The sequence below is a fragment of the Barbatula barbatula genome (genome assembly GCF_947034865.1).
Source record: "Barbatula barbatula genome assembly, chromosome: 6".
NCBI lineage: Eukaryota > Metazoa > Chordata > Actinopteri > Cypriniformes > Nemacheilidae > Barbatula > Barbatula barbatula.
The window spans coordinates 15,033,726-15,059,424 of NC_136765.1; the positions used below are offsets into that span (position 1 = coordinate 15,033,726).

Here is a 25,699-nt window from a genome sequence, read left to right on the forward strand (position 1 = left end):
GTAAGATAAAGCGCAATGAAATGCGACTGTTTATTTCAAACCTTTGAAAACAAATGAATTTCATTTGGCCGGGTAAAAACAGTTCAAGCAATATCTCACTTGAGCTCTCTATGTACTTTCATTGTAAACGGTTTCAACCTTATGTGCCTTCTATTCTAATCAAATTCCTCTGAAGGCAGTTTCTCCAAACAATCTGATTGATTTCATAAGCAGCCTTTTAGAATTTCTTATATCGACTTTTAATACGATCATATATGTAACCACACCTAACCACGGGAGGGAATAACATTACAGGACGCCATCGTTTTACATTTTACACTTCATTCAGGGGATGAAGAGGTTTCAATAATTCCGTCAACCCTTTTGTTGTTTGGAGGTCTGGAGGTTATCAGCTTAAGCACTGCTTGAGTTACCACAGTTGTGTCTCACTGTTTGACTAAAGTAAAGAGCCTTAGGAGACATTTAGTAAAGGTTTCAATTCAGCGTGCCAAGTGCGCTCAGAAAAATGAATAAAAAACCTGCAGGATTGTCATGGTTCAGTAGAGGGCTTTGGCACTTTATACTTTGTTTAAAAGATGGATAAATATAAAATGTTGCTAAAAAATAAAATAAGGGAAACAAGTAGGATGGAACAATGAGCAGTTTTTATTAGAGCAAAGGATTTAAAACTTAAAATATGTGGAAAATATTGTACACATTCCCAAGTGCTCTTGTTAATTTAATCTGTTTAGTGTTTTATATTTATCGTGCTGAATAAACGAAGGAACATAAAACAATGGCTTTGCAAAACTGAAGGAAACGTTTTGTTATCAACGTTTTTTTTTTTGTAAATGCGCGGTGTATCTATGTGTTAGATAAGGAAATGTACATAATTAAATTGTAAATTATATGTAAACAGCAATATATTGCTTTCATGTTTTGAACATATTGTTTATTAGTGTATGTAAAAATATATAAAACATAAATTTGAAAGAAACACACTTTGCATCTTTATTTTTTATAGAATTTATTTTATTAAAGAAAAAAGTGTGGATGGAAAAAAGCACTCCACAAAAAAAAGCATCTTTCCCAGACGATCACATGAAAGTGAACCCTCAGTGACTGTCTGACTCACCCACGGTTCCAGAATCATTATTGGGTTTGTATTTTGTCTCATTTTCTTGCCAGCAAGTATCTAGCAAGATTCCAGGTGATTCTACATTACACACAACAGAGCGGGTTAAGGTATTGTCTGGTGCTGGCGGGGGTCCCGTGTGGCATTGTGCGCTGACCTCCGGGACTACATACATAATGTGTGTTCAGGGTCCCCATGGATGTTTTTCAAAACCAAAGATTTTGTGCCATTATGCACATGTCCAGGGAAGGTTATGATGCAAGACCAAGTGTATGAGCTGGATCATCAGTCACTTTTATTACAATTCCTCCAATATTTAAAAAGGAGTAAGAGAAATAACTTATTCAAAGATGTTTATTCTGTCTGTTAATCTAGCTTTGATGGATAGGTTAACTCTTCTGAAGTTGCTAATATTTCCTTTGTTGAGTCTACTACAGATACCATGGTAATACACACTATATCAAACAATTATTGGGGACAGTTGGTGGCCCCTTACCAAGTACATTTTTTCAAGGGTGATTTTAAATCAGCACTGACCCCCAAATATTTGAACAACCGCCTGGAGTCCGTGACAAGAGGGGATACGATTTTTCTTTAAGAAATGAGAGATCTTTTTAAGCAGCGTGTTTCTTTTTTATTAAATCATTTTACAGATTTTGACATTTGTCCAAGTGTCTTTTCCTGAGACCCATAGTGAACCAAATAAAACTTAATTTAGGACTAGGATATTAATAGAGAGATGAGCATGAAATGAGTCCAGCGCTGTCATCTAAAGATTTTCTTGGTCTTTATTGGAAACAGTAGTGCTAAAGGAATAGTTCACTCAAAAATGAAAACTCTTGTCATTCACTCACCCACAAGTTGTTCCACACAAATTTATTTTGTTCTGATACACACAGAGAAAAAATGTGAAGAATTTTAGCAATTTTCAGTTCTGTAATCATTGACTACCATTGGAAAAATGACAATGGTAGTCAGAGGTGAAGGTGCCCCAGAACTGCTTGCTTTCCTAAATTCTTTTAAATATCTTTCTTTGTCTTAAATAGAACCAAGAAATCAATATAGGTTCGGAACAACTTGACGGTAAGTAAACGGCGACACAATTTTCATTTTTGGGTGAACTGTCCATTAATTTCTGATATACAATCAAGATAGAATAAAAAATATTTTTATTTTTAATTGACAATATATTTCCAAATGTCAATGCTTTACACAGTCTCAGTAATCAATTAAACAAACTTGGATACTTTATGGTATTCACGTTTGTCTTTTTGTGTTTACTGAACTGATAATGTTATTGCAAATTTGAATGGGCCTACAGAATGGTTGCAATTTAATTTATCATACAGCATACGACCGTTTAATTTTCAGTTTCAGGTCAATCGATTTTCTAAACATTTGGGCATTTTCTGTTTTTCAAAGAACTAGAAGTCAGCCAAGGTTTGTTAGAACTGACATAATTTCAAAAGAGTAGTCGATACATTGCACTCTGATTTGAATGTAAATACTGTGTTAACACATCTGATTCACTTAAACAGAATCAATAGCAATGATGGGCCAGTACGGGGGACAATTCAGGCTCTCTGTAAGTTACACAACCTGCAAAACATGTTCAATACCCCCCTGAGAGCAGCTGGTGGGATGGGATGCAGCACTGTTTGCTTTTCTTACACTCACAGTTTTGTGTCATTGAATGGGAATGTGGGACCTGTAATATATATATTTATATATATGGTTAGGAAATGGGTACTCGTGTCACTATAACAGAACAATGTGCTTTAAAAGAAGTTAAAACTACTTTTGTATATCTCACAACAGCATCAGTAAGTCTAAATGAAACAACTTATTTCTATTTGAATCTTTACTCCAGATCGGTTTCATATCAGGTTGGTAAAAATCTGTGGAGGGAACGTTATTTGAACATAACGTCAAAACATAAAGACCAAGGGAAAAAGAACATGATCTATTGCAGATGATATTTGGCAGGAAAATAGCAGAATATCTCTGGAATGATTCTATATCACCACAAGAGAACCCAAACCACTCTGGAGACGTAAAACAGTAAAGCTTGTTTGCTTTGCCACAATTCAATCCACCCGGGCAGGATTACTCCATTTCCTCCTATGAACTAGCCCAGCCTCCTGGTTTAAATCAAGGATAAGCAAATTAAGGGGCTTTGTCATTCTTTTTGAGAAGTCTGGAAAGAAAGATTAAAGAGACCCGGGCTTACATGGAGAGTCCCAGCTCCGACAGGGAAAGGCGAACCGGATCAGCTGGAAATATTTACAGAGCCACTTGGGAACAAGATGCGTCAATCACCGCCGGAGCGTTCCACCTACAAGCCATCTTAGTGATGAGATGATTTCAAGTGACCCAAACTAAGTTGGTGTGAAGGATCCGTGTCGTGTCTTAGCACCGTCTTAAATTCAACTTACAGTGTTGAAGTCAAAGTGTTACGACAGATTTGATATCTGCTGTTGTTAAAACCAGACACTTTGAGTAACAAAGAGCAGAAATTGAGAGTTTTGATGTTTAATTATATAGAGCGAGCTCGTCTGAGAACTGAATAATATAAGACCACGAAATATTTCGCTTGGTAACCCCCAGGAAACCATGCAAGGAGAGAATAAGCCCACAGCCGGGTTTTCAAGGGGCCTTCATTTACCATTTAACAAACTCTTGGGATGTGTCTACAGCCAAGTTGGGGCCTAAAGAATCTGAATGGATCTCAAGCTAAGAGAATAGCAGCTTGAGACTATTCCAGAGTCCCCATGATGCCGTCTGGAAAATTAAAACGATCCGTTCACAAGTGACAGATTTAATGTTTAGGTTCATTCATATGGAGACAGCTGCAAATATACATAACTTCCATGCCTTAAACCAGGGTACAGAGTGAGATTCATTAAAATTCATCATTTTGGGGTTCTTGAAGGTTCCAGGTCGCTGCCTTGCTAGCTTTTCTGGTTTCCTGTAACATTAACACATTTTAGAAAGATATTAAATGACATGCGAGATGTTCTTTGTTACACATTTTACTAAAAAGCAATGTAAAATGGTACAACAATAAACAATTTCCCTTAACTAGAGCTGTATATTCACAATATTTCCATTAATCGCCAATACCAATTCTCCTTTTTAATGAAATTTACTTTATTATTGTATTAACAAATGAATGTAACAACAAATATAAAGGTACATTTCTTATTCTGTTTAATGTATGTTTTTTACCCGCTGACCTTGAAGGATCTCATTTATTAATTTCTTTATTTATCCCCGTTCACGTATTCGTATTACACATTATACATTTACAATTATGGCTATTGTCATAAATAATAATCTTATTTTAAGTCTTAAAACATACAGCTGTGGAGAAAATTAAGAGACCATCTCCAAATGATTTGTTGCGTTTCTGAATTCACTGTTGTGTTTAGGTAAAACAATCATTTTATTTCATTCTGTGAACCAATAACAATTTTCATTACAAATTTCAAATAAAAATATTGTTTCGATTTGCATTTATTTGCAGAAATTATAACTGGAGAAACAGGCCAAAGAAAATGACCTCAAACTGCAAAGAAAACAAAGTTCTTTCCACTTTTAAGCAACACATCAGTAATCTTTGTACATTTATTTAGGAAAAGTAAAAAAAAAAGATTTTTGGAGATAACCTTGATTATCGTCACAGTTTTCATGTGTCTTGTCATGCTGTCAGTTTTTTTACATTGCTGTTGGGTGACTGTGAGGTTTGATTTTGTTGGAATTCAATAAATACTGGACTAGAATGGCCAAATCTGGAATGGTATCTTATTTTTTTCTATGGCTGTATTACTACAATATTTAATAAATGATAACGTGTGTCCTGTTCCACAAATACCTCTTCGGGCTTAAACCAGCACAAATAAATAATTACAATGTCCACTGGACAGACAACTTAAAATTCTCTTAAATGACAAAGAAATGAAAAATAATTATAAAATAGTAATAAACAGCATAGTTGTGCAATAAAAATTTTACATTTGACCATGCAAATTAACCGTACCAAAATTAGTCCAATTTATATTCTGACAGTAAATCAAAACTAACAGAATAACAGCCTTTGTGTGATCTATGGTCGTCTCCTTTCTGCTAGCAGTAAAACTGCATGAAAGATGTTAATCTGCTAGTCAAAGCGTCCTGAGATGATCACAGATCCATTCTGCTGTCATTTTGGCCACCTCCTCTCCTGCATCCAGCACAAAAGCGTGACGGAAGCCCCTCTCACACAGACGTATGTCACCTCCGGGGAAGTCCCTACTGATATCATGGTAGTACTGCACAGGGCACCAGTGGTCCGTAGCTCCATAGTAAAAAATTAACTGACGGAGTAAAAAACAAGTTAGTAGAACATCCCTGAGATGTACATGAATTTGATGTCATAAAGCGACTTCTTCAGGTTTCACCTCTTTGGGTTTTTCTAACATTGTGTGCTTAAGTGTCACTGATGAAAAATCCATCAATCATTTTGAAGACAGTTTGGTTTCGCTTAGCAGATCAGAAGCAAGATTTTGTTATTGACTGTCAAACATGATTATTTTCTATGCGACAGAGAATTACTAGCCCTGTCAATCATTTTATAAAATAAAACTTAGCTGTTAATAAATGCTGTTTTTTTACTAATAAATAAATGAACAGTATTTATGTTTCGCCATAAATCCATAAAGCAGAATATGTAAAATTACAACACAAAGACATACCAACTTCAAACACACAACCCAAGTGGGAAAACCATCAAGATTCTTTTTGAATAAAACAAAATGTAAGAATGACTGACATCAACACTTCCATGTCTGCCATCTCCCCTCGGACACCACTGTGGACACTTGAAGGGTATTTCCTGCAGTTCGGCAGCCGTATCCTCGGCTGAACGAAGCCAATAACATCAAGACGAATAGAAAACCCACCCGTGTCGATTTCTAGGGGCTATTAATCGGCTAGACCTCTAAAGCTGTACACAATAGAAAGATCATATTCTCTTGTCAATTGCTTTGCATGATTTCTCTGACAAACTGCATAATGCTTGGCCTTTGCAGACTGTACCAGTTAATCGTGATGGGTTCTACATCTGTTGGCCTGATCGATTTCACCACAGCCCATAAATCTAAGAGAGGAGTCAGATGCATGCGGCTTAATGTGGAGAGGGGTATAAACGTATGACCTCCTGTCTTCACCTTCAGCTCTTTCCGAAGAAAATTATTCTAGCGTCGCTATTGGCAAGAGAATCGGACCGCGTAGATACGAAACCGGCAAATAATAGAGAGTTTCCTTCCTTTCCAAAATTTTGGGTGGGATGCTAAGATTTGTGAAGCAAATCTGCGGAAAACATATAAAGTGACGTTTGGAGAAACTTCTAGCAGCAGTCGAAGCAAGCAGAGCATAGATGTAATCTGAGACTTAAAGACTTTAAATAAGTGATTCCTTAAAGAAACAGAGGATTTCACCTTTTTAACTGATGACAGATACAGTCCATCAGCTATCAGCAATCCAGCCCTCCACCCTCAGCATGTAGACGAAGTCTCTGGTTTGCATCACACCAGGGTATTGAAAAGGACACATGCACTCAGGGTGGATTCTTCTAAGTATGCTTTCATTGTGAAAAGGAAAGGGTGTTTTGGAGGGCATCAATATAGTAAAAACTTGCCCTAGTGTATGTGGTCAGTTTTCTTGGGGTATTATTTCAGTATTTTGTACTTCTACTTCCTATAGTCTATTTTAATTTAATATATACAGTATTAATCCATGTGCTCTCAGATGAACATTTCAGAGCTTAGATTTCGGATGTATACATTATGTTCAGTATTTCAGTATTATTCATTACTACGAATGCTATGTTTCCTCTGCACACAATTACAGTACATCAACTTTATGCACTCCGGTTTAATAGTGGATTCTGTCAGACAAAAGAAAAAAGTAATGGAAGATCATATAGTCATAACAGAAAGAAAGGTTTTGAAGGTTTCTTACAAACCCAAATGTTATACAGTATAATTCTAGTGAATTATGTACTGTGAGAGGCATTAATCATTCCAATCCTGCCTATGGACCACAATAGTAATATTTAAATCACATATTTAGGAAAAGTTAAAATATAATAACCTCAATTTTTCTCACAGGTTTCATGTGTCTTGTCATGCTGTCAGTCTTTCACGTTGCTGTTAAATGACTTCATATCACTTCTGAGGTTTGATTTTTATTAAAACACAACAAAAACATTGGACTGAAATGGCCACGATACATCTAGAAATGCTAATTTGAAATGAAAATTTGGAATGTTTTGTTTTTCCGTGGCTGGGTGTGTACGATTAAAAGAATATATAACCAGAAGGGATGCTAGACCAGTGTTTACATCTTGAATGGTCTATATCAGTCATCCTCAACAGGCAGATGCGGCCCACCCTTTTAAAACTTTTGACTATTTTTGTTGTTTAAATTGAGCTTCGGGTCTTCACAACGGATAATCACATCACACACGCTCTCATGAACATTATGACCTTTTTTCCCCCTATATCCTCTAATATCTTTATTTAGCACCAAACGCACTTCATTTTAACTGTTTTTCGCTCCGCGCGTGCTGAAGAGCAGCAAACATGTGCTTATTTTAACAACACTAGTGCAGACACGCAGAGCAGGTAAATGGACACAACAGTAAATAAAATGCAGCGAATATTAAAGCATTTGTATCCGTCAGTCTGTTTACTGTTTGCTATGTCTCCAACCTTCAACCAGATTTGTGATATTTTATTAACTATAACATATTTATCTACATTTAGCAATAGCATTATTAGTCATCATGTAAACATTTGTGACCCTGTGAAAACCCAGGCTAACATCTCATAATCTAATTGATTATTATAACAAGCATCAAAGATTAATTTCAAGCATTCATTTCACTAAGATTTAGGTATTATACCGTCAATATTGAATACATTGTTATACTTTCACAGAATATTTTCGTTTTAATTGGAAAATTATTTAAAGATAGAAGTAGTTCTGGTATGACAATGGCATGGAAAGGCTGATTTAGTTAGTAAGTCTGTCTTCTGTTTATGAATATTTATGATAATTGTTACATTACATTTGCATGTTTTTTTTTTATTTACAAATATTAATGATCAGACTTCTATTAAGAGGGCATTCCCCTAAAGCCACAGAGCATATACATACAAAATAATCAAAATATTAAATAAATGTCCTGATAGAAGATCATATCTTTAATACAGTATATCCAAGTGGGCTAAAATGATTAAATATATATATTTTTTTCGAAAAACATATTGTCCGGACCTCCGTTTGGAAGAAAATATAAAGGAACTTTAATTGAATACCCCTGGTCTATATGATCCAACCTACTATAAAGCATACTATCAAGGCCTTCAGCGAATGAATTCAAATCATAAAATACTTTACATCAGCTTTTAGATTTAAAGTAAAAAAAAACATGTTCACGATCTGCAGTGTTTAGCTCTAGCCCTTAATATACAAACCTGGACAATCGAGATATCATCTTCACTTGAAAATGAAAGGCATGTGTGTGGAAGCAGGTTTTCAAATCAACCCTGTGGCCCTACAGATGCAGGGTTTCATACCCTAAACTTATGCATGACACGTATGACACATCTTTACAGCTCGGCACTCACCTAAGTTGTGTACTCTTGCAGCAGTTAATGTAGCAATTGAAATACAGACATCAATTACTGATTGAATCAGTGTGTGTCTCATCTGCTTTAAACATGTTTAGAGGTCTCTTTGATTCGCCTCTTAAGTGCGTAGGAAATTAAGAAAAAGTGCGTCATTTGGTAGCGTGGTTCTTTTCAATAAAAAAACAAACAAGCCTCTAGCCATCCGTCCAAAACAAAAGATGCTGTTTGCTAAAAATCGACCTTTGCAATGTGTTACGTTTATTCTCGCAATTCAAATTTTGTGATGCAAGCATTACCTTGTTTACATGTTGACGTATGGTAGAGTTGTCTCGCTCAACAACAAGACTCATTTCTTGGCTTCCCATATACATAGCGTTCGCTAAAAAGACAGAGAGAGAAAAAGGGGATGTGACGTGGTTTACATATGTAAAACTGAACAGAATGAAGTAGTGCAAACAAAACCTTGTAAACATTTACACATCACGTATAACACGGCAGCCACTGCTGCTTGACTAAACATACAACGTTATCAAAATAAAATACACATCAAAACTGGGCCGCAAGCTCTATGGTTGTACAAACAGCAACCAGATCTGGAGGATTACATCTGTTCTCGTTCCCATTTACTGTAGATGTAAAATCCGGCTAACAGCTTAATGATGCAGAATGATGTCACTGTTTTCAGACACAGCCTCTGAGCGTTGAAATAAGGTGTGTCATTTGTATTTTATGTGGCCTCCCTCTGGTTCTTCAAATGCAGGGCTAGCTTGGACGGTCTTTCCAAAAAACGACAAAACCAAATGTATGAGGAGGGAGACATGGACCGGAAAGTTAAAAGTAACTTTGATCTTACATTCCATAACAGGTTTTTTCTGTCAGGAATGAAGACGTTTTATTAAAACCATTTGGTGAGATATATACGCATTAGACATTACATTTGGTCGTTTCATCTTTAAAAACATCTTAAAATTACTTTGTAGTGATGACAGCAGAATATATTTTTTATTATACTATACTTACATACCAAATAAACCAACACAATCCTACAGCGATTCGTATCTTTAATTTTGTATTATTTTACAAACTATAATTTAGTACGTTTTACTTTAATTTGCTTTCATGCCAGCGATGGTTAGGTTTAGGGGTGGGCAACAGTATTGCTATTATCTAATTATGATTTACATTGTACAAATAAATGCAAATAAGCCTCCTCGTAAAATGGTTATGCATTTCTGTAAGTATATAACATTCTTTTTTATCAAAAACGACTTCATTAAAGTCAAATATTTTATTAACATGTTTCGTTTCCGGCAACTGAACCCACATTCTTCCAGTTAAGCATGTCAATGCAACACTTTCTATAAATGGCTTAAAGAGAAATCTGGGTAGAAGACAAACGCAAAAGAAATAATCTGGCTAAACAAGTTAAACATTTAAACTCAAACGTAATTAAAATCCCTCAAACCTAAAATAATATTTTATCAAAATGATATATTATTAAAGCATTTTATCTTTAAATGGTTCAGAGTGATGTATTTTAGTTACCCCTACAAAAAGGACCGCACACACAACAAACTCGAGAGATTCATAGGATTGACTCCATGACCCCAGAAAATATTCAGAAAGACTGATCTAGATCCTGCCAGGGCCGTACTGTACATTCAGCCAGGAGATATGTTAATATCCTCCTCATCTGGACCGTCGGACTGTGAACGAAGTGTGTGTGTGTGGTACTACACATTTGAACTTGCTTCTACTGAGTGAAGAGGAAGTGAGGTCTGATCAAACATCCGTCACTCTGACTAGACCATATTAGTCTTCAGCTCTGTGTACTTCATCATTCAGAACTCAGAACATTTCACAAGATATAGAGTCTGATATTAAAATGTGAAAAACAAGTAATATATTTTATGCCTTTTCCAAAAAGGAAAACGCATGGAAAGAAAATATTGTACATCATGTTGCATTAGTAAGTTCCTTGTAATGTTTATGTATAACAGAAGGGGGTTTCCCCGTTTACTTGCTAAGGAAAGAATCACTACTTGTTGAAAATTGTTATTTGTTAAATTATTCATACTTAATTTAAGGGATCAGAGCAAAGTATTAAACTTTGGGCGTTACTTTTTCGACAACATGAATATAGATTGTTGGAAAGTGGTTTGGTTAACATTTAACCTTCCTAAAGGCAAGGCTTTACAAATACCCCACCTTCGTATATTACAATCATACAGAGAGGTTTCATAGCAAGAGGAACACAAGGCAGAATGTCTCCATCATGCCCAACATACAAATGGTTTCAAAGTGAGTCAAATGTTTGAGTTGGCTGATGTTTGGCTCTAAATAAATGCAAAGCTACGGTATATGCAAGCAAAAACAAATTCTTCTTCATTTGCGTTTTGATGTGTACTGGGGTGCGGAAAGGGTCATATATCTTGAAATGGGGTACAAATATTTACCAAAGAACACATACTATAGGAGACACACCAAGCCATCTAATTTTAATACACCAAACAAATCGCAAATACCATCTCCACCCACTGAGGTAAACTTTTTAGGATGTTGAAACCAGAGGGTTTAACAGAAGAGTTAAGTTATGTTTAGGGTCATTTCATTTAAATACTGGGTCATTTATAGGTCCCATGGACCTTTTTCACATTTCCAGGATTTCTCAGCAGTAAAAGTCTTCATAGTTGGGTTAACTTCTATAGCGGTGAATGGGAGACTACCACAAATATATTTTTAGCAATTTTATTGGGTAAAATTGTATTATTTTACATTTTTCGAAATAAAGCTTTTCATTCATTCATTCTTATTTGCTCAAATAGCAAAAACTTTGTTTTACTACTTTCAAAAGAGATAATGATGTCAAATTTACTTTGTTCCATAGACGGTGAAAAAGAAACACCCTCGCATTAGAGTAAACTATTGTTTGGTAATTTGACGCAAAGGTAATATTATATAAAGTATGGTGTTATAAACATATGTTTCATCATCACAGGCTTGAGAAAAAGGTCCATTGATTCAAAAACAATTTTTTTGTTTCCAAGTACAAGATAGGAAATAAAATACATTGAAACATGCATCACATTATTATCAATACATATCCTTTCAATTTATAAACTGTTATTTATTGGTAATTCTTATCATGGATTTTAATCTTTTATTTAATTTAAATAACTTTAGTTTCAAGTTAACTAAATAAGTGCATATTGATTTAAATAAATTAAAAAACATATTTAAAATAAATAAAACTACTTGAATTGAAAGCAGTAGAATAAAAATGAGAAATATTCTCATTTATTCAGCCTAATGTGATTGCAAACCTGCATGACTTTCTTTGATGATATTTATTGACCTGCATTATATAGACACAAACCACTGAGACATTTCTCTAAATATCTTCTTTTGCGTTCCTCAGAAGAAATAAAGTCATGCAAGTTTTGAAAGACACAAGGGTAAATAAATGATGGGGTGAGTACGGTTATTCCAGAGCAGCAACTTTTAATGTCAATGGTAAGATGTATATTGCCTATTTCAAATACAAGTTCTCAAACAATATCAGCCGTGCAGGTAACAAATCTGAGAGATGGATTCACAGTACACCAGAAGATAATGCTGTGAGGAGAAAGAAGAGGAAGAGAGATGAGAGTTTGGACAGGGAGACCGGTGTGCCAGTCCTGAGGCAGATATCTTCGAGACATCCCCTGCTCAATCTCACTTATCTCCAGGGGGTGTCGGGCTGGGGGTTTGGCAGGGCAAAACATTCCAGTCAATTTTACACATCCTCACACATGCAGCTAGTTAACAATTGACCGGAGAGACAGAAACGGGGTAACCGTGTGCAAACAAGACGCAAACAGACAAACACATGCAAATATTTCAAGGTCTTAAGGGGGCACCTTAGATGCATCAACAGCACAGAAAAAACATGCACAATAACAAAACAAATACACAAGGAAGTAACGTCTAATCTAAGACTCAAAACTATTTTCTTAATTTTTTACTGGAGAACAAGACAAAAATAATAATACCGCCATACGTGATGCTTACTCATTACTTTAAATTAAAAGAACCCGAAAAAGTAGGGTTTCTTTAGCAAACGCGAAAAATATGCAAACTGTTCAAATAAATAAACAGGAAAGTCAAACAAAAAAAATGCTAAAGATGTTTTTGTTTGTTTTTTGTTATGTGGTAATACAACAGATGAAGCCCCCACAAACAAAAGCTTTTAAATGTTTCATTCTGTTCAAGCTGCAAGAGGAAAAATATCTTTGAATGTCTTCCACTTTAAATGTCTTCCTTATTTGCCTCTTTAATCTTTTAATTCACTTGTTTTTCCAATTGCCACAATTTGGGGAAAATATTGTGTATACACAACAACATGGACCATTGTTTGATAAACAGACAAAATGATTGGTCTCGCTTAGGTGGTCTTAAATGTATCAAATGATCAGGTACTTACTCCTATAATAACCTCAAACACATTAGCAGTAAATGTGTAATTTTCGGAAACAACATGTAGTTACACAGTAAATATGTAGTTATGTAAATATTTTATACTAGTACTGTATATAGTAGTACATAAGTAGTCATCTGTACTCCATGTCCTGTAGCTACCCACCCTGCATTAGCATCACCAAAAAATTCCAGTTCATGACAACACGACTGTCTGAAATCCGTAGATAGAGACACAGAAAGCACAACATACAGTTCTCAATCGAACGGACCACATTCTCAATGTGCTTCTCTTTGTACTTTTCTATGATAAAGTCCTAAACGAATGTGACAGCTATTTTTCTCTTTCCAATTCAATAACAAATGTCGTAACAGAACAGCCACATCGACTGAAATACAATACAGTTTTTTTCCTCCGTTAAACAGCTCACTAGGTGGGTGGCCGTGGTTCACTGCACCTCACTTGCCGGTTTGGAGAGCAGAATTTTTTGGGAGCTGTATGATAAACAAACTTTGCATTATCACCTGTCATCACAGTTTAATTTATGAAAATGCTTCTAATGAGCAGGATGTTTGAGATTTTGGGTGGCTTTCTGTGCACGAGGAACGGCACCTGTGCCACCGTTGCCATGTATTATAAGTAAATACTGTTATAACAATAAATCTAGAAACTAAATCAATTTTTAAAGCGACAAAATATTTTTTAAAGATTTAAAAGAATGTTTAAAATAGTAGCTGCAAAACACTTTTGCTAGGCCGGGCTGGGTTGCAGAGAATGTTTGCCTTTGATCAAATAAAAACAACAATAAAATAGTATAAATGACTTGCCCATAGGCGCAGAGTCATAAAATGAAACTTTCAATATCAGGCAGCTTTCCTCTCTAGAAAGTGTGGAAAATCTGGAATCTGAGATGTCATGTTTTTACATGATCAAAACCCTGAACTCTACTAGTTTATGTTATCAATTTCAAATAAAGAGTTTTAACTCAAATTTAACATAAAAATAAAATGAAACCAATGAAAACCATACATAATCTAATTTTCATGATTCGACAATCAGAACAGTCAATACAAAGCATAACTGTCAAAGCAAACCAGAGGCATTCAACCCCACCCCTAAAAATCAAGGACAACAGCCTGCATAATGGATATTGCGTTCAGAATTTGTTCCAAGGGGCTTCATCACAGATTTTGTTTTTATATCTGCTACAGTAGCACCTCTGATGACATCACACTTTTGGGTACTGCATCTTTCGATTGCATCCTGCTGCATCTAACGGTGGCATGATGACAAATATGCGCTGCTTCTGTGACTAAATGCCTTCCTAATATAGTGATCTCCCTCCTCCTGGCTGCATAAAAATATAGACGCTGATGGATGATTGTTCTATTTTAGTTTGTCTGTTTAGGAAATGCCTCACGGTCTTGAAAGATAACATCTGCAAGCAAAACAGATGGAGCTATTAAAAACATTATCGCGAATCAAGGCTATCACACTCATTCTCATAAATATCTGATCGACCATGCCAAGACCGTGTTTCCCAAATAAGAATCCCCTGGATGATCCCATTGTGCTTTTAACACTCCAAAAGATGTCAAAGGGTTTTAATGCACACCTTCCAGCCAATCAGAATCCAGTATTCAAACAAACCATGGTATTAATAAAAGTACATAAAGGTAATACGTTTGAGTTTAGCCTTAAGGTTCTAGAATCAGGTCGAAGTTAACTTTGTTCCGCTCCAGCAGGAAAGGAAACCACTTTCTCCCATGCTCAGGTTTCTCACTCTCCAAGGTCAACCAAATTATGATTGAACCAGCAAAGACTTCAACAAGTCAACATGCATCTTCAAAGATGGAGGGTCAGATCTCCTGATTCTCATAAATTAAGCCAACAAAAGCCCCGGCTGAAAAGCACGAAAGATTCTTCGATCATAAAAACGGCCGTGAGAACTGGCATGAGTAGTCAGGTTAGTAAAAACAGAAGCTGTGTGAAGTGGACCGTTGCAGTCCACTGAAAGGATAAAACACATTAAGCAGTGTTACAATTTTCCCAACGGGTCCGCAAGCGGGCATGCCTCATTGACATTTACGCTCTTAGATGCTCGAACATTGATCTCTGCATGACAGACATTGTGAGCATGCTCCATATGCAGTTAACAATAAAATATCAACAATCTCAGTTTCAAGGAAAAGGATTTCTGAGCAAATAAATCCTTAAATGTGCCCAGGAAGTTCCAGCTAATAGCAACATGCCTTCTTAATTAAGTCTGTCAACTCACCATTAATTATCTATGTAATGCAAGACAGAAAGTCAGAGCAACTTTTTGTACGTAGTCACGGGCCAGCACTCGATGGTACAAATCGCACGCATGCACGTGCGCTAGTGTACATATGGGACCACCTGGACTTTCTGATGAAAAACGAGAGATTTTGTATTGAAACTTCCTCATTGTAAAGTATTACAAAATTTGTTGGCATTTCCAAAGAAATGACAGAACCAAAACCCACAACTGACATGAGATGAGAAGTGCTAATGATCAAGAGAATGTTTAGAAGAGTCTTTCGGGAGTAAACCTTTAGAAACAATGGGTGGGTGGTGATGTGCAGGCAAACACTACAACAGCGTCCTCGGTGATTGTATCAGTTATTTAAAGGTCCAGTGTGTCATTTTTGGGATGATCTATTGATAGAAATGCAATATAATATACATAGCTAGCTATGTCTTCAGAGGGGTATAAAGAGCTTACACAATGAAGCGTTATGTTTTTATTACCTTAGATTGACCTATTTCTATCTACATACACCGCATGTAATTTGCCATGTTCTGTCAGCCGTCGTAGTGTTTCGAAAAGGGGGGGGGGTGAATTGAGCGGTTGGTTGCAATTCTTTACCTTGCCTCTAGATATTACTGACTGGACCTTTAAACGATGAGACAAAGTTGATGGTACTATGTTTCTTTGTCTTGTATGTTTAAAATAGCACCCAAAAAACTAACAAAATCATTCCAAAGGTTCTTAAAGGTCCATTGTATAAAATTTGGCAGCATCTAGAGGTGAAATTACGAATTGCAACCAATGCTCACACCACCCTTCCCACTGCGGTGCCTGACACAGGAACAAGATGTTGTCACGTTTTTGCTTCTTTGCCAAAGAAGAGTATTTACGAAACACGCTCTGTAGAGCAGTTTGTCCGTTGAGGGCTACTCAAGGGCTACTCAGACCCACTGTGTATGTAGATAGAAATAGCTCATTCTAAAGTAATAAAAACATAACGCTTCATTATGCAAGACATATTTATGTATATTATATCACATTTCTGTCAATAGATGCTCCAAAATAAATGTATAGGTAACTTAACCTGAATAAGCACAAATGCAAGATGGCATTATTGTTTGATGTATACAAATATAAGAATTCCAATGGCAAGATTTTTAAGATGACTTCAAGACATACCCTTACAAAACACTTTCCCTCAAGTCTTTCTCATGTAGAACACTAGAAAATGAATTGGGAAGAATGGCAAGTTTGTATACTGACAGTAAAAGTGCATGGGGATTGTCAGTCAATTATTTTACTCTCTTTCATCTTCCTTTGTTCTTTGGAAGATGAAAGAGAGTAGATTCTTAGTTCTTGAAATGACTTACGTTCTTGAAAAATATGTCAAGTACACAATCAGAATACATCATAAACAGAATTTGACTTTTGGGTGTATTCCTCTAAATATATTTAACCAGGTGTTCCCATTGTACATTTAATATATAAGAGAAAAATAAACTACTGTACATAGAAACCAGACAAAAAGAAAAAAGGAAGAACTGATGGTATAAAATCAAAAGGAGAAAAAAAGGGCAAATGAGAGAACTGGTTCTTCACAAAGTGAATGGAGCCTGGAGCTCACACTAATGCCTCCGGGCTCTACGGAGGCCTCTTTGGCAGAGACTCTCCGGCCATCACAACATCCATCATTCTCTTCCCAGGACGGACAGGGAAAACACTCAGCCTTTCACCTAGAGAGAATCTCAGTGTTGCTGGTCCTAGAGAGGCCTCTTAATTACTCCTACTCACAACACTTCATCTGCACCATTAGTCTGTGTTCTGAAAGCCCCCAAGATTAAATATGACTTATGATAAATAACACTTTATAGAAAACACTGGGAGACACTGCTCTCTTGGCTGCCACTCAAATATGATTTGCTTTTTTATCTCTTTGGCCTCGACTTTTTATATCTGAACTAAATCACCCGAATCACCTTTGAAGTGGTGATATACTTCTTATCGGACGATAAAAAAGGGAGAAAGAACACACATTGAAACGTTAAAGATTGGAGGGATGCCAGTATGTGAACTTTTTCTCAGATGTATCAGCACCTCATTGAAATGAGAATTAGGTCTTTGGAACAGAATCCAGTAAGATGGGAACCAAGAAGGAACATCACCGAGGGTAACTGAGCTGAAGGTGGTTGCACAAGACTCAAGTGATAAAGACATGCAACTGACTCATACCTACAGCTCTTCAAGAAAATAGAAACGTATTCCAAATATTGTGACAGCATTTTATACAAAAGGATATTAACCTGTAGCATAAACTGTGGAAAACTATTACCAAAAGAGATCTAACATCTCACGTATTAACAACAACCCTCGCGTATGCAATGATAAAAACATAATTTAGCCACAAGAAATGAATTTATTGGGACTTACATTAAAAACAGACGTCTGCCTTAAAGTTTTCCGCTATATTTATTTGATTTACTTTTGATATTTGACCATTTGACATGGGATACAGAAGTGTCCATCCGATCCACATGGTGGAAGTGGAAGACATTCCGGGTATTTCTCGCCTACTTTTTTTGCATACTGAGGTTTCAGACATATAGTATGGAAGCAGGCGATTTCGTACGCAGCAATTTCGTACGCAGACTTAGTGTCGCACAAGTGTCCAGCGCTTTATGTGACGTCACAGTTTTTCAACATTACCGCCCCCTCCTGGACTGGAAGGAGCTGTCACATGCAGTCCTTTGTCACGGGACTGATTTGCCTAATCATCACGGTACTCTAGACCGCAATGGAAACACAGACAGCAACAGGTCTGGGGAGAAAAATTTTGCCATTTTGGCAGAAACGGGCCATTTGACAATCAAATTATCAGAGAGAATCCCATAATCCGTAGATGCATCTAATTCTTAACTATAAGATAACACCACCTGATCTATGTAAAATTAGACTGTAAAGTCCAGAACACAAGGAAAACTTACCAGCACAGTCTACATTGATGAGACTGACGGTGGCTGGGATGATGGAGGTGTCCAATGAGTATAAATTCCTCAAGGCCAGACGGGCCATTTCAGCCTTCAGCCTCTCGGGCAGCAGGGACAGCAGGAAGATGGGCAGATAGACTGCGTACCGCAGTCGACAGAGCACAGGGGTCAAGACCTTGCCCTGAGGGCTACATGCCATGCGCTCGATGGTGGGAAAGAGCATCACGGCCTTCAAAACCTTAGAATGACAAATAGAAATGGAGGGAATGGTCATAGACTTATTATCTGATATGAGAATTGACATGGACCACAATGAACAATCACTCGCCATTTTGGACATTAAACGTGGGTAATTCATTTGAAAGGCAAACTACAGTCTCTGTGCCTATTGCTTTTTTGGTGTGACTGAATGACAATTCCACAGGCAATAAAAACAAGAAAAGCACCTTGGAACGACCGCCCAATATTTATGACAGCCCTGAGAGCGATTCTAATCATTAAAAAATGACATATCTTAATATCAACGCTTAGGAGTTATCAAGCTGTGAAAAATGACATGAGTGCGGCCCCGCCATGTTATGAAATCGATAGGAGTCCAGCAAAGAGGGAGGGAGAAAAGGGAGGAGAGAGAACGAGAGAGAGAGAGAGAGAGAGAGAGAGAGAGACTTCCAGAAACAGGAAACACCTGCCTCTGTTTGGCCATTGAGCAGAAGGCAGCTAGACTCATTCAGTGAGTATGACAGAGTAGATGTGCTTCATCTGTCTCAGCAATGCTTTGCTGTCCCGGCCAAGTATTTTTCAATGAAACTAAACAGTGCAATATCTTCAATTCTCTCGTGTAATATATGTGATGGCCAGCACAATTCTTTGTCAGCGGTGCCAAATGTAATCTATTCAGTCTCAAACCGCTAAACTTCAAACTGGGCTAGTGCTGGAATCCTGAAGGAGCGTCAGTTTCATGACGCCCCAGCAACAGGCGAACAGGCAAAGTTCTGCTGCCGCTGAATTTATCATCCGAACAGGCCTTGAGGACGAAAATAAAAAAAATCTAGTGCTGTCAACATGGAAAAGAAATCAAAATCTAAACGGATCTAAAACTCAGACTCCCAGAGTGCTGGAAGAAAAAATATGAGCATTTCAGAATGGAGATGAAATTAGAATGTGCTCTGTTGGGTGTTTAAAGAAAAAATCTGTTACTATAAACTAGATTTATGGCTTGAAGAACTCAAAACAAAAAATGCTAGTGTTGTGGGTGGTTGTGAGGACGCTACTGTGCGGTTGTTAGCACGTTTATTGTGGTTGGTAGATAACAAGTCCAATAAACAAAAGAAGTCGAAAGCAAAACATTCGAGTGTGAAATTGTTTTTTTGCTTTACACATTCCATGTTAAATCCGACCAACACAAATAAAAATACAAACAACGCTAAAACACAACACAGTGCCAAATTTAAAATACAGATGAAAAAAGTGAGTATGACAGAGAACAGAGTGTGTTTCATAAATACGGCAAATAAGCAAAAACGTGACAACATCTTAGTTCCGTGTCAGGCATCGTAGTGCTTCAAAAGTGAGGAGTGTTGGAGTGAGCCGTTCACCACTAGACGCCGCTTCAATCTCCACATTGCTCCTTTAACATCTACAGTTAACACAATCCCGCCACTTTAATACATTTTGAAGAAAAAAAAAGAATTTTGATTTTGAACCTAGTGTCAAAACATACACATAACGGTTTTGAGGGCGAGAGGTAGTGAAATGGAGAGAAACGTGTAGAAGTAGACGTGTGTGCAGAACAGGTGATCTTTGTGTGTGTTTCTGTGCGAGTGTGTGTGTGAGAGAGTTTTTGCGAGTGTGTGTTAGAGTGAGTTTTCTGTTTCTGCCCCACAAAAAAACAGGACCACATCAATTGAAAAATGTAATCTAACAAAGGTACAAGACAAATATTAACCATATGTTCTGTTTAGACTGCTTGTAATTGGGATGAAGCAAACATCTTTGAATTAGTTTAACATAAAGTGTTTGACTGTGTTGAATTGTTCAACACAAAAAACTTCAGGGGGTCCACTAGACCCACCAACACTGGCTGAGTAGGGGTTAAGTAATGCTTTTGACAAGAAGCAGTTCCACTTCCTGGAGGTTACAAGAATGTTCAGGAGAACACAGAAGAATCTGACTCTGGGACTGGCTCTTTAATCAGAGAGACAGACAGAGAGTCACACACATGCACGCTTTCACCTCTACATGCTTCCTTTGCCCGTACTGCTACATCCAGGAAGGGGGAAGGAGTACTCTGCATCTGGTGAAAGGGTGAGGAGAGTTTAAACATCACAATCTGACTTCAGCGGATCTGAGATGTGAGGGTGGGTTGTGATAGCGGAGGAATGTTAATGACGCGCAGATCTACTGGAGATTCAGTCGGCATGACATTTCCTTCAGAGGCCCAGACCACGCAGAGCAACTGGAACATCAGTCAAGACAGTACTTAGAATATAAAGAGCAAACCTATTGGTAAATGATACTAGTAAAGTGTACTTTGCAATAACTTCATGCTTATTATACGAATGCTTATTTAGTAAATAAGTAACTAAATAGACATACAATTTGATTTATGTTGCCAGAAAAAGAGAACATTGACTAATAGAGATATAAAAACTGCACAGTTACGTAGAAAATTGGTTGCAATGGACAATAGTTGAATCAGCGATCCATACACAAAATATCACCATGCTGCAGAATGCAGCAAATAATCTAACCAATCAGAATCAAGCATTCCAGAGAGCCGTGTAATATTAAGAGATAAGAAAATCAATGTGTTTTCTAAATCTTTTGACAGCATATCCAATGGGCTGGAGAGGACACGGCCCGTTCTGGGAGCTTTAAAATCTAGAGCTGTTGTTTGGGTAATCTAAGCCAGCGATGTGTGCTGAAATGTTTAAGTTCTTGTTTGGCTCACGTTGTGACTATAATGATGTTTTAATCGAGTATATGAAATAAAGCCAATAACTTTACGACTGGCAAGCTGACCTTTGCCCCCGAACGACGGCCCACCCAGGATACCATGACACACACACACACACACACACACACACACGTGCTCACTCCTAGTAAGACACATCATTTTATGACTCTGCTGAGGACAAAGACAAGACTTCTGAATCTCTTAAAGGGATAGGTTACCCAATAATGAAAATTCTGTCATCATTTACTCACCCTCTTGTCTGACTTTCTTCTGCAGAACACAAAAGAAGAAATTTTGAAGAATGAACCGGACAACAGCTGTGACCATTTACTCTTATCGTGTGGACACAAAACCAATGCAAGTCAGTGAGTGCCTCTGTTATCATATTACCAACCTTCGTCAAAATATCTTCTTTCCTGTTCTGCAGAAGAAAGAAAGTCATACATGTTTGGAATGACAGAAGGATGAGTAAATGCCAGAGTTTTAATTTTTATTTTGAACTGTCCATTTAAAGAATCTCTATAGGGTTTCCAATTGTCGGCCATAAACTTGTTCTAGACTGTATTTTCTGAAGATGGCACATGCAGTCTACGGAGTCGCTTCGTTGCAGCCAGAAAATAATTCAAAAGGGAAAAGAGAGCCCCTCCAGGTGTAGTAGATCTCTAAACTCCAAACTTGGCAATGTGTTAGGAAGGTTTCCCACCTCATAGCGCACCTGGTCCGAGGCTAAAATCTGCAGCCATTCTTCACCAGAAGCACAGTGGATCCCCTACCATCATTTCTATCGACTTAACTGGTCCTCTTCCACTCCAAAATAAATATCTAGAGCCCTTAGTAACAGTTTGTGATTATCACACATCATATGTTACCAGGCATGATCGCCAGGTTGGCTTCCTGGCAGCCGACAATCTGCAGCGAGACAGGAAATCTTTTTCTACGCTCGTGCATGTTTTGGTCTTTGACCCACGACGTATCTGAATACATCATAGATTTAACTAGGCATTCTGAAGTCTGAAAGAGACAAAAAAACATTTTAATGACCTGAAAAAAGTATTTTTCATAGTTTAATGTAAGGGGATTTCTAAAATGATGTTTTAAGTATGTGTGAAAATGCAACCTGATGTCCGGAATGGGATGGAAAAATCACAAAGAGAGAATAAAACAAGCCCAGCTTTGTAGCTTGTTTTAAAATGACAATTTAAAATTTCGACTAAATGTTTTCCACAAGAGTGCACGAGGATTGTTTCCAGAAGTATCAGAACATATTTTTATCACCATAATAATGATACAGATCTTTAGCACTGCGAGGAAAGCAGTGCATAACTCCGCGGGCCCCATTAACGGAGCTTAAACTCATTTCCCTTTGCCAGAAGGAAAACACACCTCTTTAGTGAGGGGAATAACTAAAAAAACTGGACTGGGTGAGAGAGGGGGAAAGATCTGTGGGTAGAGAGAAATACAAAAATGATAAACAGCACATTCTAAGAGCAGGAAAACCCCAGAGGGAGAAAGAAAATCAGGGTTCTTTTCCGTGAGGAAGTGTCATAATGATTGGCGTTGTCTCATTGCGCTCTCAGGTATTGCATACAATGACCGTGTTTTGGCAGCATGTCCTGCGATGCCAAACTTGCAAATCACAGAGGTGGTCTCTGGAGGTTCTGCAGAAGGTGGTAGTCATTACTTGTACCGTTTCACGCGGTAAACCAGAAAGAATCAACAGATGGGCATTAAAACAGAGAATGGGTAAATAGTCAGGAGCCTATTTTAATTAACTTGTTTAAAATAAGACGTTTAAAGGAGCAATTCTGACACAGCTGTAAAGCACATCCACCGTAGTTCACAGTACCAAGAATTACTCCTGTGCACTGGCAACTTTCATAAACTTTTAGATCTTGAATACTTTATACTCAAACTAAATTCTTGAATATTTTCACAAGGTTCTATATTATGAACCTCCTGCACTGGCAAAGTGACATGGCAGGCAAATGAATAGATGGTTTCAGAGACAACAACAAACAAACTTTATGTGGCCCAAACTTTACTTACGGGAGACCACTGCAAAAAGTGAATAACTGCTGAGGAGTTACTTAAATTACTTGAATACAATTAATATTCAATTAAATATGAATATGAATTATTATTAATATAAATTAAATATAAAATAAATTTCAACTATAAATAGACCGAAAGTTAACTTCAGGCCAGCGTGGGTCCGATGAAACAGTCTACAGTTATTAATTAAATAATCTGTGATCATGGATTATTAATGAATAAATAATTTATTAAAATCCAAATTTGTTAAATAATCTCTTTCTTTTCTAAATGAATACAATCTAAAATGTTTTTATTCTAAATTCAATTCTTTACCTGCAAAATAAATGAATGTTTTATTTATTGTATTTAATATTTTTGAATGTATTTGTAAAAATTATTCACTGTACATATTATAATGTATGTATACAATTATTAATTTAATTAAAATATGAATGCACTTTTGATGAAAATGTCTATAGTTCAAAACAATGCATTCTTAAAGCAAAAATGTATTAGTTTAATGGATTTGCTTTCATGATAAAAATACCTTCAGCTCAGGGTCTCTCTTCATCATCTCCAGGATGATGTAGCAGCCGATGGAGTGACCAATCAGCAGCAGAAGTGTCTCTCGAGGTACATGCTTCCGAAGGAAGGCCAGCTTGTGTTCAATCTGTCCATCGAGCCCGAAAACGTCCCCCTTCTCAGCAACAGATGCATCTTTAAAACAAGAACAAACATCAAACATTACGAGATGGCCAAGATTTTGACCAAAACGTGCATAATGATCTACAATCGTGACAACAATATAAGTATGCAAATGTGCCTTGTTTCATTAATTGGAAACCTCCGAATACAGCTCACACGTATAAATTGCAGAGACCCCAGAAGGCACTTTAAACTGGTAAGCGCTCCATGTGAGAAGTTCACTTTTAACATCTTGATCTTGTTCCTCATTATTTCTTTGGAAAGGAGTAAAATTACGCTCTATTGAACAATTCCGGTAACTGGAGATCCTGATAGCGCTTGGCAGACTTTATTAACCGCAATTCAACACTGTTAACCTAAGAAAAGAGAAAGAGTTACAGAGAGAGGGTGCAGAGACAAAAGAGAAAAGGACAGAAGAGAAGCTAAACTTTGTTGGGTGAGATGGAGGTGGTTATCCAAGTGATGAGTTATGAGAGCAGAATTGTTGATGATGAGACACTGGGAGATGGGAGTACCAGAAGGGAGAGAGAAATAATTCATATTAGCTTCAAGAAGTAAATAGACAAAGTGCTCCTTCATGAGACATTTCACAATATATGGTTTCTGGAGTGCACCGCAACCTCTTCTCTTACTAAAATAATAGATATATCCCAGCTGACATGGTTGCACATGGCTAATTACTTAGACCAGTTTTATAATGAAACCTGCTGTGAGCGTGAAACAAATCCTGAGGGTCTCTTTAAGTTTTCTGGAATTGGATTACTGTTGAAAGACAAATGAACACATTCTGAACCAGTGACAACTGTCTTTCTGTGCATTTTGGTTTGAATTAAAGCAACGGTTTACTCAAAAATTTAAATCTGTCAGCATTTATTTACCCTCGCGTCGTTCCAATTTTTTTTTGGAGCTGTATTCATGGAAGAATGTCCAAAACTTTATTTCATACAATGAACGTTCAATTTCAATCTTTTCCTGACAAAGAGCTTACACATGAACTTATTGTAAATGGAAAAGAAAGAGAAGCAGGAGGGAGACCAATAAGACCAAAGGAGCGCGTGTGACCTCAAGGATCAGAGGCACATGAAGGAGACATAAAAAGGAAGGGGAAGAAAGGAGGTACCAATGAAAACCATTTAAAAAGTTTTAAACCCTAAATCACTTTTATTGAATAAAATACCAGTGAAAGGATGATAAGATAAGAAAGGCAAGATAAAAAGGGCCGCTCAAGTTCTGAGATACTGCAAAATTCAAAACTCTGTTTCATGAGCAACATACGTAGCTTAAATATTCAGAATTTTATAGGAAAGTGAAAGCGAATCTTTACAGCAATATGTATCACCTATCAACAACAAACAACAAGGAATTGTTTTTTATTCTGACACTGCAGGTCACGTGGCAGTTGTATCAAAAGAGGATAAAGCGCAGCTAGGAAAAGTGTGACAGTATTTCTTAAATTAAGTCTTCGGATTACACTATTCTTTTGTGATTAGAAATTGCACAAA

The 25,699-nt window shown here is 36.9% G+C and overlaps 1 protein-coding gene across 4 annotated transcripts in view; it reads right to left on the minus strand.

Annotated features, from left to right (window-relative positions):
• Window positions 1–4,139: 4,139 nt before the first annotated feature.
• The window catches only part of ldah (lipid droplet associated hydrolase), a 36,004-nt gene continuing 14,444 nt past the window's right edge, over window positions 4,140–25,699 (minus strand). For 2 of the 4 annotated variants that reach the window (XM_079459078.1, XM_079459077.1), the window contains exons 4-7: window positions 24,040–24,209; window positions 18,500–18,740; window positions 9,087–9,169; window positions 4,252–5,469 (exon numbers count right to left, since the gene is read on the minus strand). In XM_079459078.1, the coding sequence (XP_079315204.1) occupies window positions 5,278–5,469; window positions 9,087–9,169; window positions 18,500–18,740; window positions 24,040–24,209 (686 nt within the window). In that variant the 3' untranslated portion in view covers window positions 4,252–5,277. Of the gene's footprint in view, window positions 5,470–9,086; window positions 9,170–11,531; window positions 12,406–18,499; window positions 18,741–24,039; window positions 24,210–25,699 lie in introns of those variants that run through there. The other 2 variants (XM_079459076.1, XM_079459079.1) reach the window with 2 other exon arrangements.